At 41.1% G+C, this 12,941-nt stretch overlaps 1 protein-coding gene across 6 annotated transcripts in view; it reads right to left on the bottom strand.

The window, feature by feature from the left end:
* Nucleotides 1-12,941, bottom strand: part of BTRC (beta-transducin repeat containing E3 ubiquitin protein ligase) — a 119,755-nt gene that overhangs the window by 5,737 nt on the left and 101,077 nt on the right. For 5 of the 6 annotated variants that reach the window (XM_021536367.3, XM_021536363.3, XM_021536364.3 and 2 more), the window contains 6 exons: nucleotides 12,569-12,687; nucleotides 9,984-10,233; nucleotides 9,206-9,324; nucleotides 5,101-5,211; nucleotides 4,423-4,501; nucleotides 36-1,210 (listed from right to left, as the gene is read on the bottom strand). In XM_021536367.3, coding sequence (XP_021392042.1) covers nucleotides 1,049-1,210; nucleotides 4,423-4,501; nucleotides 5,101-5,211; nucleotides 9,206-9,324; nucleotides 9,984-10,233; nucleotides 12,569-12,687 — 840 coding nt within the window. In that variant the 3' untranslated portion in view covers nucleotides 36-1,048. Of the gene's footprint in view, nucleotides 1-35; nucleotides 1,211-4,422; nucleotides 4,502-5,100; nucleotides 5,212-9,205; nucleotides 9,325-9,983; nucleotides 10,234-12,568; nucleotides 12,688-12,941 lie in introns of those variants that run through there. The other variant, XM_021536362.3, reaches the window with a different exon arrangement.

The raw sequence follows: 12,941 nt of genomic DNA on the forward strand, positions 1-12,941 counted from the left end.
GGGAACAAAAAACAGAACAAACCAAACAAACCCCATTCATACTAAGCCTTTTAATGATTTAAAATAACATCTGATTGACCAGAGAGTTTGAGAAAATCAAGATCTGACAGGTCCAGAGCATCACTGTACAGTTACCAAACAGGATACAGGATATGCCCCACAACAGAGCATTTTCATGGGAAAATGTCACTGTGGACACCCCTTTGCAGGAGCCTGTCAGCTCTTCTGCATTCTTCTCTCTTATGTTTACTGCTATTAGCAGTAATTGTGCATGTACCCACCCACACAGGCAATTGTGTTATGCCACTTCACTCATATGCATCAAATTCACTCTACAGATGACCCAAACATATGAAACATTTTGTACTTCCCACACTGGGCTGGCCAAGACAAAAGGTGATGAGAAAACCAACCAGGCTCTGATATGAATAATTTAACATCCATGCTATGCCAGAGAGAACAAGGGCTAGGCCCTATCCATAAATTATTTTGCACATTGATGCATCTCGATTTAATTTGCCTGGGCTTGTGCTTGTGCCTCAGTGTCTCCTCCCCTAGCCAAACTGTAATCTTCAATCAGCTTGCTGCAGAGTGAGGAGAATGGTCATCCCTTCAGAGGGAGGTTCTTGGCAAAACTCTCTTGCCTGGTGACAACTGCCCAGGGTCAGGCCATCTGCATCCTCTTGTTAGGCAGCAGCTGCTTTACTCGCTCAGCAGAAACCCTTCTTCCTTCTGGACAGCAGTATAACTGATTTAATTATTGATGATGATGGACAGAGGAGGAGAAGTTCTTCAGGGGAAGTCACAGGCACCACATGTCACAAATCCAAAAATAATGTCCCTATTCTAAGGTACCAGAACCATTCCTGTGCTTTTACAGGACACTGTAATTACTGCATAACCAAGATGACAAACACTGATAGACCTAGCCAGTTATTCAAACAGCAGGCTCACACTACATCCAATGTCACCTTTGAGTCTCACCTTATTTTTAAAGATTTTTTTTTTTTTTTTACCTGTGCGAGTGTGAGGTACAGTGTAGTGCTATTTATCTGGAGATGTAGGTGTATGTTCTGGACGGGGAACGAGTGGATTCTGCCTGGGCAGCTGGGTCATTCAGAAAATCCCAGATGAGGATGGTGTCATCATGTGAGCTGCTGACGATCTGGAACTCATCAAACTGAAGTCGAAAGACTCTTCCAGAATGCTCCTGAAATGCCAGTGGGAGACAGAGCATGTTACTTTGCAAACCAGCTGGCACCTGGGATGGAGTGGGGAAGATAAACTTGGGCGTGATTTTAGTTATATTAATTTGTCAGTAAACCCCAAGTGACACACTGTGCATCAGCACTACAGAGCTACTACTCCTTAAATCCCAGTATTAGACACACACTGTGCAGAATAAATCAAACTCCCTCCCCACATTATTCCATCTGGTGAAGCTGACAGGTGCACTGTCTTCCCTATTCCATGACAAAACTCCTCCCTGAAATTATAGCATTCCCAGGTACAGTAGGTTACAGGGTAAGAGATGAGAACTTTGCATTCAAGCCTTGGCATCATTGCCACTGCTGAAGAGGGAACAGCTTAACACCAGAGAACACTAAGGAGCCTGTTGTAAAGTCCAGAGACACAGCAGTAATTCCTCCTAAGCAGTTCTAAAAATATGATCTAGAAAGGGCATTCTTTATAGGCAGTTTCCATTCTGCTCCAAGGCTGAGTGGAAATGGCACGACGATTTGGCATGAGTTCAGACCACAATTAACAGGAGGCAGTGGCAAGATCCTGGATATCACAGAGCAGATCCACTCTGCTTTCCCTTATGTGTTGCCTATTTTCTCTTGGTGCTCATGACACTCCAAGAGCAGTGGCTTCCTCCTTGGTCATCAAGGAACAGAAACTGTGCAGTGATGGTGAGCCCTGTCTCTCCCACGAACACACATTTCTCTTTAGGGCTCACACATTGTTAGGGGCTTCCGAGGGTCAGGAAAAAAACATGTCTTAAAATATTTTAATACTGAAACTACAGGTTTCTCAAGCATATAGGCAAAAGAGACTTGCTAGTTACTAAAGGGGAAGTCTTTGTCTTATAGCACAAGACTACAAAAATACAGCTCATTTTACAAAGAACAACAGATGCTTTAAAGTGAATTTCTGCATCTTTACGTCAAAATTATCTAAAAATAAATGCAAATGTAAGCCAGGTTCTAAGACAGAGTTTTAGAATTTCTAATCAATGGAACCTTTTTGATCTTCCAACTGTAACATGAGTTTGTTTTATAAACACCTTATGAGTTTCTGTCTTCCCACCTATTCTTAAGGGAAGTGTTTTTCCAGATTTTGTGTTATAGCAGTAAAGAAGTTCTTCCAAAAAGTATCATTGCAACAGTCAGATCCACTGATAGATTATTCAGAGATGGTGGGGATGAGAGAGAGACAGAGACAGAGAGAGATAAAGAGACAGATACTTTTAAAAGTTCTTTTCAAAACTCTCTTTTTGATCCCAGTCACTGTGGTCTAAGTAAGGCTGCCCTACCCGGACTGTTAATGTCATAAGGAAAGCTGAACCTTGAGCTCATTCTATTCATGGAAAGCTTCTGTCAAATTCATGTGGCCACTGTTCCAGCTAACGGAAGACAAAACTGGAAGGGACCTGGCATGTAGTGAACATTTGTTATCTGTGCACTTTCCTCCTACTGTTTGAAAATTGAACACAAGCAGCAGGAGACTCATGATGTTCATTGTGCAGCCAGGTTTAATTTTGGAGGACGAGGGAAGAGGAAAAAAAACACCAAAGCATGGGTAAGCGGGTATAAAGACACCCTGTTGTCATAAAAGTCCTAAAAGCACAGCAACAGCTTCCTCTGCTCCCCACCCTGCTTTTGGCCTCCTCCACTGCTATCAAACAGGGATTTATGAGTATCCATGTGTTGAGATTCCTACAGTGTTTCCATCCCACCGCTTCTGATTTATAATATAATTAGCTGGGGCACTTTGGCTGTCCACTGCTGGAAAATGCAGAGGAAATCACACCAGTTAAATTAAGGCTACAGGTTACCAGGCACACATTTGTCTCAGGCTGGAGCAGAAACACTACTAATACCAAGTCCTTAGTCTTAGACTCTTAGTCTTAGCTCATGGGCAGAGTTGTTCCATCGCTTGGAACTGGGTGACCAATGACAAAGGGCTTTTCTGTATTTCAGCCATGAAACTATTTGCACTTCTATTTGGCTAACAAGAAAGTTTTTCAACGTAGCACCTACGGGCATCCAAAGCTCTCATGGACTCTGATCCTGTAGCTGATGGTCCAAATACGTGACTGGAAAAGGGTAGCATGACTGAATGATCTTCCTGCCTGTCAGCTGAGTCCCAGTAAGCTCACAGCCTGCACCAAATGTGATGTAAAGTACTTCAGTGAAATCTACAACAGGAGCAATTCAGGTGGTTGATGAGTGTGCAGAAGGTCAGCCAGCACAGCTCAGCTGGTGAGAAGTAACCACACTTTTAGAGAATCAGACAGCCTTGGTACAATCCTGTTTTAAAGCACAGACTACAGTCATGAGCCACAGCAGGAAAAATTCTAACATATACCTCTTGAAACACTGCCCAAACACTTTCAACCTAAGAAACAAAAACATATAATACTTATTTTTCAATGAGATTTTGGTACTGGTTGAAATCTTGCTTTATCCTCAGCAACAGTGCCATTTTTTTGGAGTTGAATGTGGTGGAGGAACACCTATTAGAACTATCCCAAGGCCTTGGCTGTCCTGGCATTTTTCTCACAACTTTCCCACATTATTCTAAGACCGAGCAGAGCCATTTTTAAACGTGACTGTGAATGTTGTTAACACTCACATAATGACATTTTAACCACACCATCACTAAACTACACTAGAAACCAGTGGACAGCATGAAAAGAGTAGTTGCTGTTTAAGCATAAGGTGATTTCACTATCTGTTTCTGTCCTGCTTTTTCCTTAAGCACCCAAAAGGCAGTTAAAAACAATCCCAAGAATGTTTTTGTTCCTGGTCCTCAAATTTGGAATGTACTATTTTTAAGAAGTTTCATGCCAACAATTCGGAGAACTTACTACATCATCAGGTACGCACAGATTAATGTAAATCCACTAGCATATGGATTCCAAGGATGAGTTAAAAATGGATTCAGTTATTAACTTCAAATCACAGAATAAAACTGTTGAAAAGCCCAGAGTCGAGTGAAAAGATCAGAGATTCTAACTTTTAATGCTTGCAATTAATAGCTTGTAAAATTAGAAGAAGTTGGACACCCAAAAAAGCCAAACCCCTAGAAATTATTTCAAGATCCTGTAGACTGGGGCTAAACTGACTTGAGTTTTCACAGCTCAAGACAGTTCTGAACAAGCACACTTTCTTCAACACCTCTATCTAAAGCTCTTACCACAAGGGTTCGCAAGCAGAGGGTCCCTGCTGGAGCACGGGGATCCAAAGCAGCCACAAGATCCCATACTTTTATTTTCCTAGTGGTGAAAAAATAGACAAACACCATGGCTCTATTAAAATGAAAAGAGCAAGCACTCACAGAAAAAAAATAACTGTTAGTACAACTTAGCTAATACGCCAGTGTAAGGAAAATTGCAGCAATCCTTCCGCTCTTGAGACCTGGTTCTTGCATTTTCCCTTTGTAAAGCTTATAGAACTTAATGGGAGGCAAAAATATGCTGTCAATAAAGTAAAACACATAAAAAAGCAGGTGGTAATAACTAATAGAAACACATGGGTGTGCAGACAACTAGTCTGTAATGGCAAATGGTCCTGCAGACAACCACAGATGGGAAAGATTGTTCTTAAAAGTGGCTGAGCAGGAAGAAGTTTCAGGTTGAGTCAGTCAGATATTCGTACCAAGCACAAGAACTGGACCACACACATCAAATCACATGGCCTTATTTCAAAAGAATGAAAGCTATGCTCTGTAGCATGGTCCTCATTTACTGGCTATGAAAAGGTCCACTTAGTATGACAGAGAGTCTGATATTTATATGGGAGATGCACAAAGTGGGATGGGAGACACTGAGACAGACAAGAAGATGCAAAGCGTTGACTGCACTGATAACCTCACCCATCGTATGCCCCACTGACTATCCTCTTGTTATCAAAGCGTATGCATCTCACCAACTCTTCATGGCCTTCCAGTACTCGTAAACATGCCCCACACTCGATATCCCACAGCCTGGAAGAGAGTACAAAGAATTTTTTAATACCTTAGCATTGCAGTGAAACATTTGGTCTTTGCTTGTAGTTACCGGAAACGTGGAAATAAAGCTTATGATGGAAAAACAAAGAAGAAACAAACTACAATCATCACTCCTTTTCCCACAGTTAAATGGATACATGATTTTCCACATGACCCTATGCTGTTACAGTAACACATGGGAGATGAGTCACAAACCAGTTGTATCTAGTATCTACAGCTCTAGTAACAAAGGGTATCTCCCAGTTATCTTCACTGTGAGCCTGACTTTATTTTACTGAGGTTCATAGTTTGTAAAAGTGTTGTGCCTTGGTTTTAAGATATTAAGAGAGTGACACTTACCAATCCCTTCAGCAGCTTGTTTCAATTTATATGATCACCTTCAATGGGGCATGTGCCCCTTTCTGTTCCCCTACATGCCCATTTCTGATTTGGAGACTACCATCAGGCAAATTAAGTTATCAATATAATGGTGAGAGGTACAAGAATTAACAAGACCTTTTCCTTTGTCATTTCTCTCCCTGAAGATATGTTTAACCTGTAATCCAGGCACCTTATGCATAAACTAAAACGGATTATCTGTGTTTATTATTTTAAATGCATTTCTTTTCTTGCTCTCAAATAACTCCTGTGGCTCTATGTGAACTGTTTCTAATAATACAGCATTTAAAAAAAATTCTGGCACCCAAACCAACATACAGTAAGAGGCCCAGCCAACACATTATTCTCTCAAATGTAACTATCCCAAAGTTTCAGTTTTTGTGATGGGTTTTCAGCATGGAGAATAAATTAAAATACATAATTTTTGCACTTGCAAAATACCTTGAAAACCAGTTAAATGTTTCAAACAGTAATGAAATAAGTCTATTTGTTTTCCATACTTTTGCCAGCTCTTTGACATGACTCCAAATTACCGTGGATAAAAAGATTATTTGCCTACAAGAACTGAAATTCTTTGGCATGTATTGTCTAGAGGTGTTCCATCTCTGGCTGAGACATGCTCTGCTCATACAGCAGTCTTGTAATAGCAGTATCTACTCTGACTCCCTGACACACAGCAGAAAGAAAGCAGTCACAAATGTTCTCAAATGCTTATTCAGTAAGTGCTCTGACTGGCATGAACTTCACAGTAGTGAGAAATATGGGGGTTTGTGGAATTTCTCTGAGTGATACATCTTGAAGCAGTACAGCTGCAGAGAGGTCAGGTCACTTTTGCTTGAGAGACAAAGAAAGAGATAAACCATCCCCATGTATTTTATTCCTGAGGTTCCCCAGGGAATAATCCAGATCTGGTTGATGTGTGCCCAAGGCTGGTGGATAATGACTGCAGCTGTCTTGCCACAACAAGCTCCTCTCACTTTGGACAACAGAGGAATGAACAGAACGCTGTTGTCACTGTAGAACTGAGAAAGGATAGGTCTATGCACATGTTTGAAGCCAACAAGGAGCTCAAAGTGATTCTTCAATCTGTGAAGTTGATCTTTCAGGAATCTGTGAAGGGCCCAACAGTTTTCACTTGAGTCCAGCACACCAGTCAAGGTCAGAGCAAGCAACTCCATGACAAAGGTCAGCCAAAGGTTCTCTGGCTGATAGAGAGCATTATGTCTCTCAAGGACTGTAAACAGGATGGACAATGCCAGACATTAACTGGTGCAGAAAGGTCTGAAGAGCAATCTTGCGCCAGAAACTTTTGTGCCATGTGTTTCCATTCCTTGCCATTGATCCTGAAATTGCCAGCAGCTCTGGAAGGCTGCATCATACTAACTCAGGCCTGTATTTTCAGGTCCCAGTCTGAGGTTTTACCTGGATGGGATTACAAGAGGTGATCATGTCCCTTGTCACATGGCAAATGAGCTTTCATGTACAAAGGGGGTAAAAAACATTACCACTGCTCTTTCCTATAACTTGGGAGAACTCCTGGAAACATAGGGAGGTCTGCAGTTATCTCAGCCTTTAATTCACTTGAAAGCTGAGTGGGGAGATGTACAGAAGGCAGGTGAATCTGAATCCCCATCTCTTAGAGAGAATGCTGTTGTCTAAACAGATAGGCATCAGATCCTTATGTGTGCACACCCTAGAAAAAGACACATGAAGACCAACCACCCATTAAAATTTAACCCAAGATGATATTTTCTTGCCCTGAATTCTCTGGGTTTTTTTGGTGTTTTTTTTTGTTTGTTTGTTTGTTTTTGGTTGTTTTGTTTGTTTGTTTGTTTGTTTGTTTGTTTTGTCTGTAGCAATTAGGAACTTTGGCTGCAGAAGCTAAGATACTGAAGTGATTGGATTAAACAGTTTCTGCCAGATGGAAATTGGCACAATACTAGTGATGTCTATGTAGCTGTGTCCTCTTACACAGGTAAAATTTCTGGCCTAAATTGAAACCTAAATAATTTTTCCATGTCTCAGGTACTTCACATGTCCTTAACATTTGCAGTTGCAAAACTAGAAATCACAAAGTCATCTTCTGGAAAAAAGTTTCCCTGCAACTGAAGAATAATGGGCTTTTAAGTTCTTAAGTCTAGTATACAACATCTAGTAGTGGATTAAAATCAAACCTACAAAGCACCAAGCCACCCACAGAGAGGACTTAGGAATCTTTTTCTTAATCATCCTTCCACTGACTTGTGCCTCTGCTAATGGCTGGGAGAAAACTGTCTTTTAGCATTGGGTAAGTCTTTTGCCTTGCTCACACTACTGCTAAACTTGACTTCCATTATGATTCACTGTTGACATTCCTGAAATTCTAGCACAATTTATCTGTTAAGTAGGGATTTTGTCCAATGCAAGCATAAAAGTAACTATTCCTGTTTAGCATTATCACTATCTTAACATTTATTTTTATTAGCATTGCATTTTTAGATCCTTCCCTAACTGCTGTAGTATTTAACTATTTCTTGCTCTATCTCTGTGGCCAAGTTTCACAGTACAACTGCAGAGGCTTATGTTTTCTATTTCAAGTGCAGTTCTCAGCACTGGTGCTGCTCTTACACAATGCCTGTAATACTTCTTCACTTGATTAAGAGACAAAGTTTTAGCTCTCCTGGTCATGCTCTCAGACAGCCCTGTACTAAAATCTGGAACAGTGACCTGGTGATGTCAACCAAAGGACCATTGGTTTTCTACAGAATGCAGAGCAGACAGAGCATGTGGCAAACCAAGTCCACAGGCAAACAATAGCAGAGATAATTCTCACTGACAAAAAATTATTATTGACATGTGAAGTAAAGGGTTCCTGCTTACACTATCCAGTTTTCAAGTTTCATAAAAAGGCAGATAATTACTTAAAAAAATGACAAAGGGAAAAGGAGTTTGCTGTTATTCCCATTTCCATGACAGAGTCATTTTTCTGTATCATGTAAACTAATGTTCAAGCTTGTTCCATACATCCTGAAATTAGTGAGAAATTCCTCTGCCAGCAGCTGCAGGATGTAGGGAGATATTCTGGCTTCTGATACCAGAAAGAGTTAAATCTCAGACGGCAACCAGGGCAGCTGGAGAAGTGCAAAAGGCAGCAAACTGAACTTCATGCTCTAAACCAGCTGTTCCAAACTTAACCAGGTGCCAAGTACCACAAGAAGAGTTTGGCGAGAGCCCAGGAGGATTTCTGCAGAGGATTAAATGCCTCTTACTGCAAATCTGACCCCTTTAACTAGACACATAGCCCAATTAAAATATCACAAGAGGACATCGTAGAAAGTGGTACTTGCCAGCTCTTTCATACACCAGAACTGTCAGAGCAAATTCAACTTGTTGATTAGTATGGGACTCTTGAGATGTAGAGGATGAAAGACAACACAGTAAAACAGGCTTCTAATATCTCTTTCTAGCAGTTCCCAATGTTCTATACTAAAGAAAGCATATTTCAAAGTTGACAAGGGTACAGAGCACTTCAGCTGCCTAACCTCAGCACGTCCCAGGGCACCAGAGACAGCGTGCTTGCACAGAACCCTGTGATGGGGAGTTTGTCTCTCACCTGATGGTATTATCTGAAGAGCCGCTCACTACTAGCCTGTCTCTGTACTGCAGACATGCAATGCCTCGTTTGTGGCCATTTAAGGTGCGCACAAATTCGCAGGTACTAGTGTTCCATACCTGTGACAGGAAGGGGGGAGGGAACCACACAGAGACAAAATTATTACGAAGAGACTAACAAAAGATGGAGTCTGTATGATAAATAGATGCATCCAGAATGCTCTTAATGAAGATGCTACCATTAAGACTGGGAAAATCATCCCTCTGATGACCTGTGATTATATTCTGCAAATCATAGCAGGTTGGGTCACTGTACACAGAAGAATTTTGCCACACAGTATCAAATTAGCTTCCAGGTTTAGCATTTTTTAGGCTATGATTTTGTTTACACACGATATAGATTCTCCTGAGGTTTAATGCTGCAGACTGGGATCATAGCAGTAATACTTAAGTGTCTCCTATCCACTCACTTTCACTTCTGTCCCCATGCTGCCCTCTAACAACTGTTTAAATGACTGAACAGGTTATGGAAGTGGTCAAGTCGAAAAAAAAAACAGAAAAAAATGTTCTCTTTTAGCTGCATCTGTCCTGGAACTGATTTGCCATAGGTTCTGTAAATGAGCTGTGCCAGCTCAACTGAGGAGGGACAAGTGCAAATGAGCAGGAGGAAGAACACTGCTCCTCAAGACCCTGCCAGGGGCCATCTTCCCTGTCTGGTCACTGTTCTTTGTTAATAAATACCCCAGAGCAGCAGATAAAAAGCCTCTGAAACACCTCACCTTGATAGTTCTGTCACCTGAAGCTGACACAATGTACTTGTCATCAAAGTCCACTACGTTGACGGCAGCTCGGTGCCCCACGAGCACCCTCCTCAGGGTGATGTCTGTTGGGGAGGCCATGTCCCACACGGCGATGGAGCGGTCCTTGGAGCACGTCACCATCATGCCGTTGTTGAAGCGGAGGTGCAGCACGGCCTCGCAGTGGTGGATCAGGGTATTCAGCATCTCGCCTGCATTCACGTCCCACACTCTGCAGGTTCAGATTTCAAACCAGAGAGAAGAGAGTTAACAACCTGCACTGTGAATTTTCTGCAGAGCGAGAGAGGGACAGGGAGAGGTAATTGACTCTCTAGTGATATTAGAGAAGCAAACACCATAAGTTATATCTACATCTATTAAATAGTTCATTAAAAAATGTATTAGATAAACCTGTTGATTATGTGTGCATTGAGACAGACCAGCAGCCAAAAACCCTGCAATGCAGTTAACACCATAAAAATAATGCACCCAAGAAAAAAGCATTATTTAATTAAGGGAATTTAATGCTGAGGAAAGGTAGAAGACTGATGGCCTTAAAGACTGGTGTTTCCTGGTTGTGCCAGCCTATTATACACTTCATTTCCAGCTAATGTGGAGAAGTAAGTTCCCTGACAGGCTTCATTTTTGACCTCTCTCATAGGACTATCAGCTCAAGTGGTAATTTATACAGAAGCAGAAGACAAGACAATTCTTTTCAAACAAATACAAGTAATTGTCACAAGTTGCATCATGATTTGCATTTACCCTGCAGTGCATCTGGTACACAGCTACATTCCAGGAATGCGCTGAATACCCAAATTAAGACATAGCATTTATGTCAATTTAATGTCATTGGAACCAACTGTTTCAACTGAAAGATAATTTAAGATGCAAGTTAGACAAAAGCTTCATACAGAACTTTTAGTATTTGGAATGAAAATCTTAAGCCTCAAAAATACTTATTTTGGGCTATTCTGTTGGCAAACTTCTTTTATCCTCCATGAAGAGATTTCTTTTGGTACTATCACACCTATATCCCAGATACACTATATGAAAGCAGAAAATGGCTGTATCATCAGGCACATCAGATCTTGCAGAAGTTAAAACTTCTTGCTGCCAATAAGGCAAGCAGTAAGAAAAGGCAAGATGTGAGAAAGACTTTTAATGTCTTATTTCATACCTTATGGAAACTAAAAAGCATCAATGAGAAAGAAAACCACATTCCAATTAGAAAATGCAAAGGAGAAAAAACTAAAGACCTGAGCCATTAACATACGAACAGTTTGCAGACAGGGTTGCCAAACTGAACAGGAGCTGGAGACCCACTGACTTCTTTGGACAAGTGCATCCCTGAGATCTCAGAAGCATTAAGAGCCCATCTGTACTGTCTATTGGATGAAGCCTCTCTTCCTGAGGAGACCCAAGGATAAAAGTGATGCATCCTATGTGCCTCTGGGGTCTGCACAAACATTCATAGATACAGTGGGAGACAAAGTATTCCTGGGCAAGTAGCCAGTCTGCAATTTGGCCTGCCTGGCCTGATATGGAAAATGACAGTGCTTGTTACAGAAATCAGCCTCTCCTTTTGTGATCTGTTTAGTCCAGTGCAGTTCCCACATCATTTCCGGGCAGGCAGCGTTGCTGAAATTCTGGATTCCTATGAATGACAGGACCCCAAAACCTAGCAGAACTGCAAGAATGAATGCATCACATGTCAGGAATTCAATTTAATTAGCTTAACAATACTACTATTAGCTTAACAACAGTAGTTTACACAAGCACAGAGGACCTTGCAGCCATCTGAATGCATGCTAATGGCTCCAAAAATGGGCCAACGATGCAGCTTTTTGCTGTCTAACTCCACTACATGAGCATTGCTTGTACTCTGACAAGAAGGGAGTATATAACAGCACGGAGAAGTAGACCTGTCCTTTCACATCCAAGTTCATATTGCAATTCATTAACTCATATGTGCCTCTATTTACACTACAGGTCTTACACTCACTGGTATCCTCTAATATGACTAGTGGACTTCACAAATGCACAACATGCACCACAAGTGCTACATCAAGGTGTCCAGCCTTTTACTGGAGACTTGAAGGAAAGCAAGATTAGAAAGATTTAATGAAAAGAAACATTGTGCTGAAATTTAATTTCAAGTCATTCATTTAATTGAAATTTAATTTCAAGTCATTAATATTTTGTTAAAATTAAATGACAACGGACAACTAAACCTTCAAACTTGCTTTGAAAACCTCAACTCTTCAGAAGTTATTCTCAAAGAGAATTTATAACATTCTCAGGGAGGTTTATGCAAAACCTTGGTGAAATGCCAGATGGCCTTCCTAAGTCATCTTGACCTTGACTGGCCTTGGCTCAGATTCTCATTTCTCCCTAACAGTGAGTTTCATGGAAATCTGATAAGGATAGCACAATGCTGGACAAATATGCTGAACTACTTCATTAAACTGTTTGAACAGCACACATTTAAGAAGAGATCATTTCAGCAGCTTGCAAAGCTAAAATCTTAAGAGGCAAACAGAAAGGTCCAAATCACAAGCACACACCTGACTGTTGAGTCTGAAGATCCAGTAATGATCACACGTTCATCATACTGGAGGCACAGGACAGAACCCGTGTGTCCCGTGAGAATTCGCTTGCATTCCAATGTATTCTTATCCCAGATCTAAGACAGCAAACATTCAAAACTGGTCAGTTCAGTAGGGTTTTCATCTTTTAGCACTTAGTGGTTTGACTAGACTGTTTTTCACTACAGCACATCTTCCACAGTGCATTTGGAACACCTTTAGTGGCATCTGCAGAGTCTTCTACAGGCTCTTTGGTGCAATACATTGACGTCTTTGATATTACTGGCTTTACTACGAATATTGGTTTTACCCTTCTCACTAGGATACAGGGCCCAGTAATTACATAGCCTGT

The sequence above is a fragment of the Lonchura striata genome, chromosome 7 (genome assembly GCF_046129695.1).
Source record: "Lonchura striata isolate bLonStr1 chromosome 7, bLonStr1.mat, whole genome shotgun sequence".
In the NCBI taxonomy this organism is placed as follows: Eukaryota; Metazoa; Chordata; class Aves; order Passeriformes; family Estrildidae; genus Lonchura; species Lonchura striata.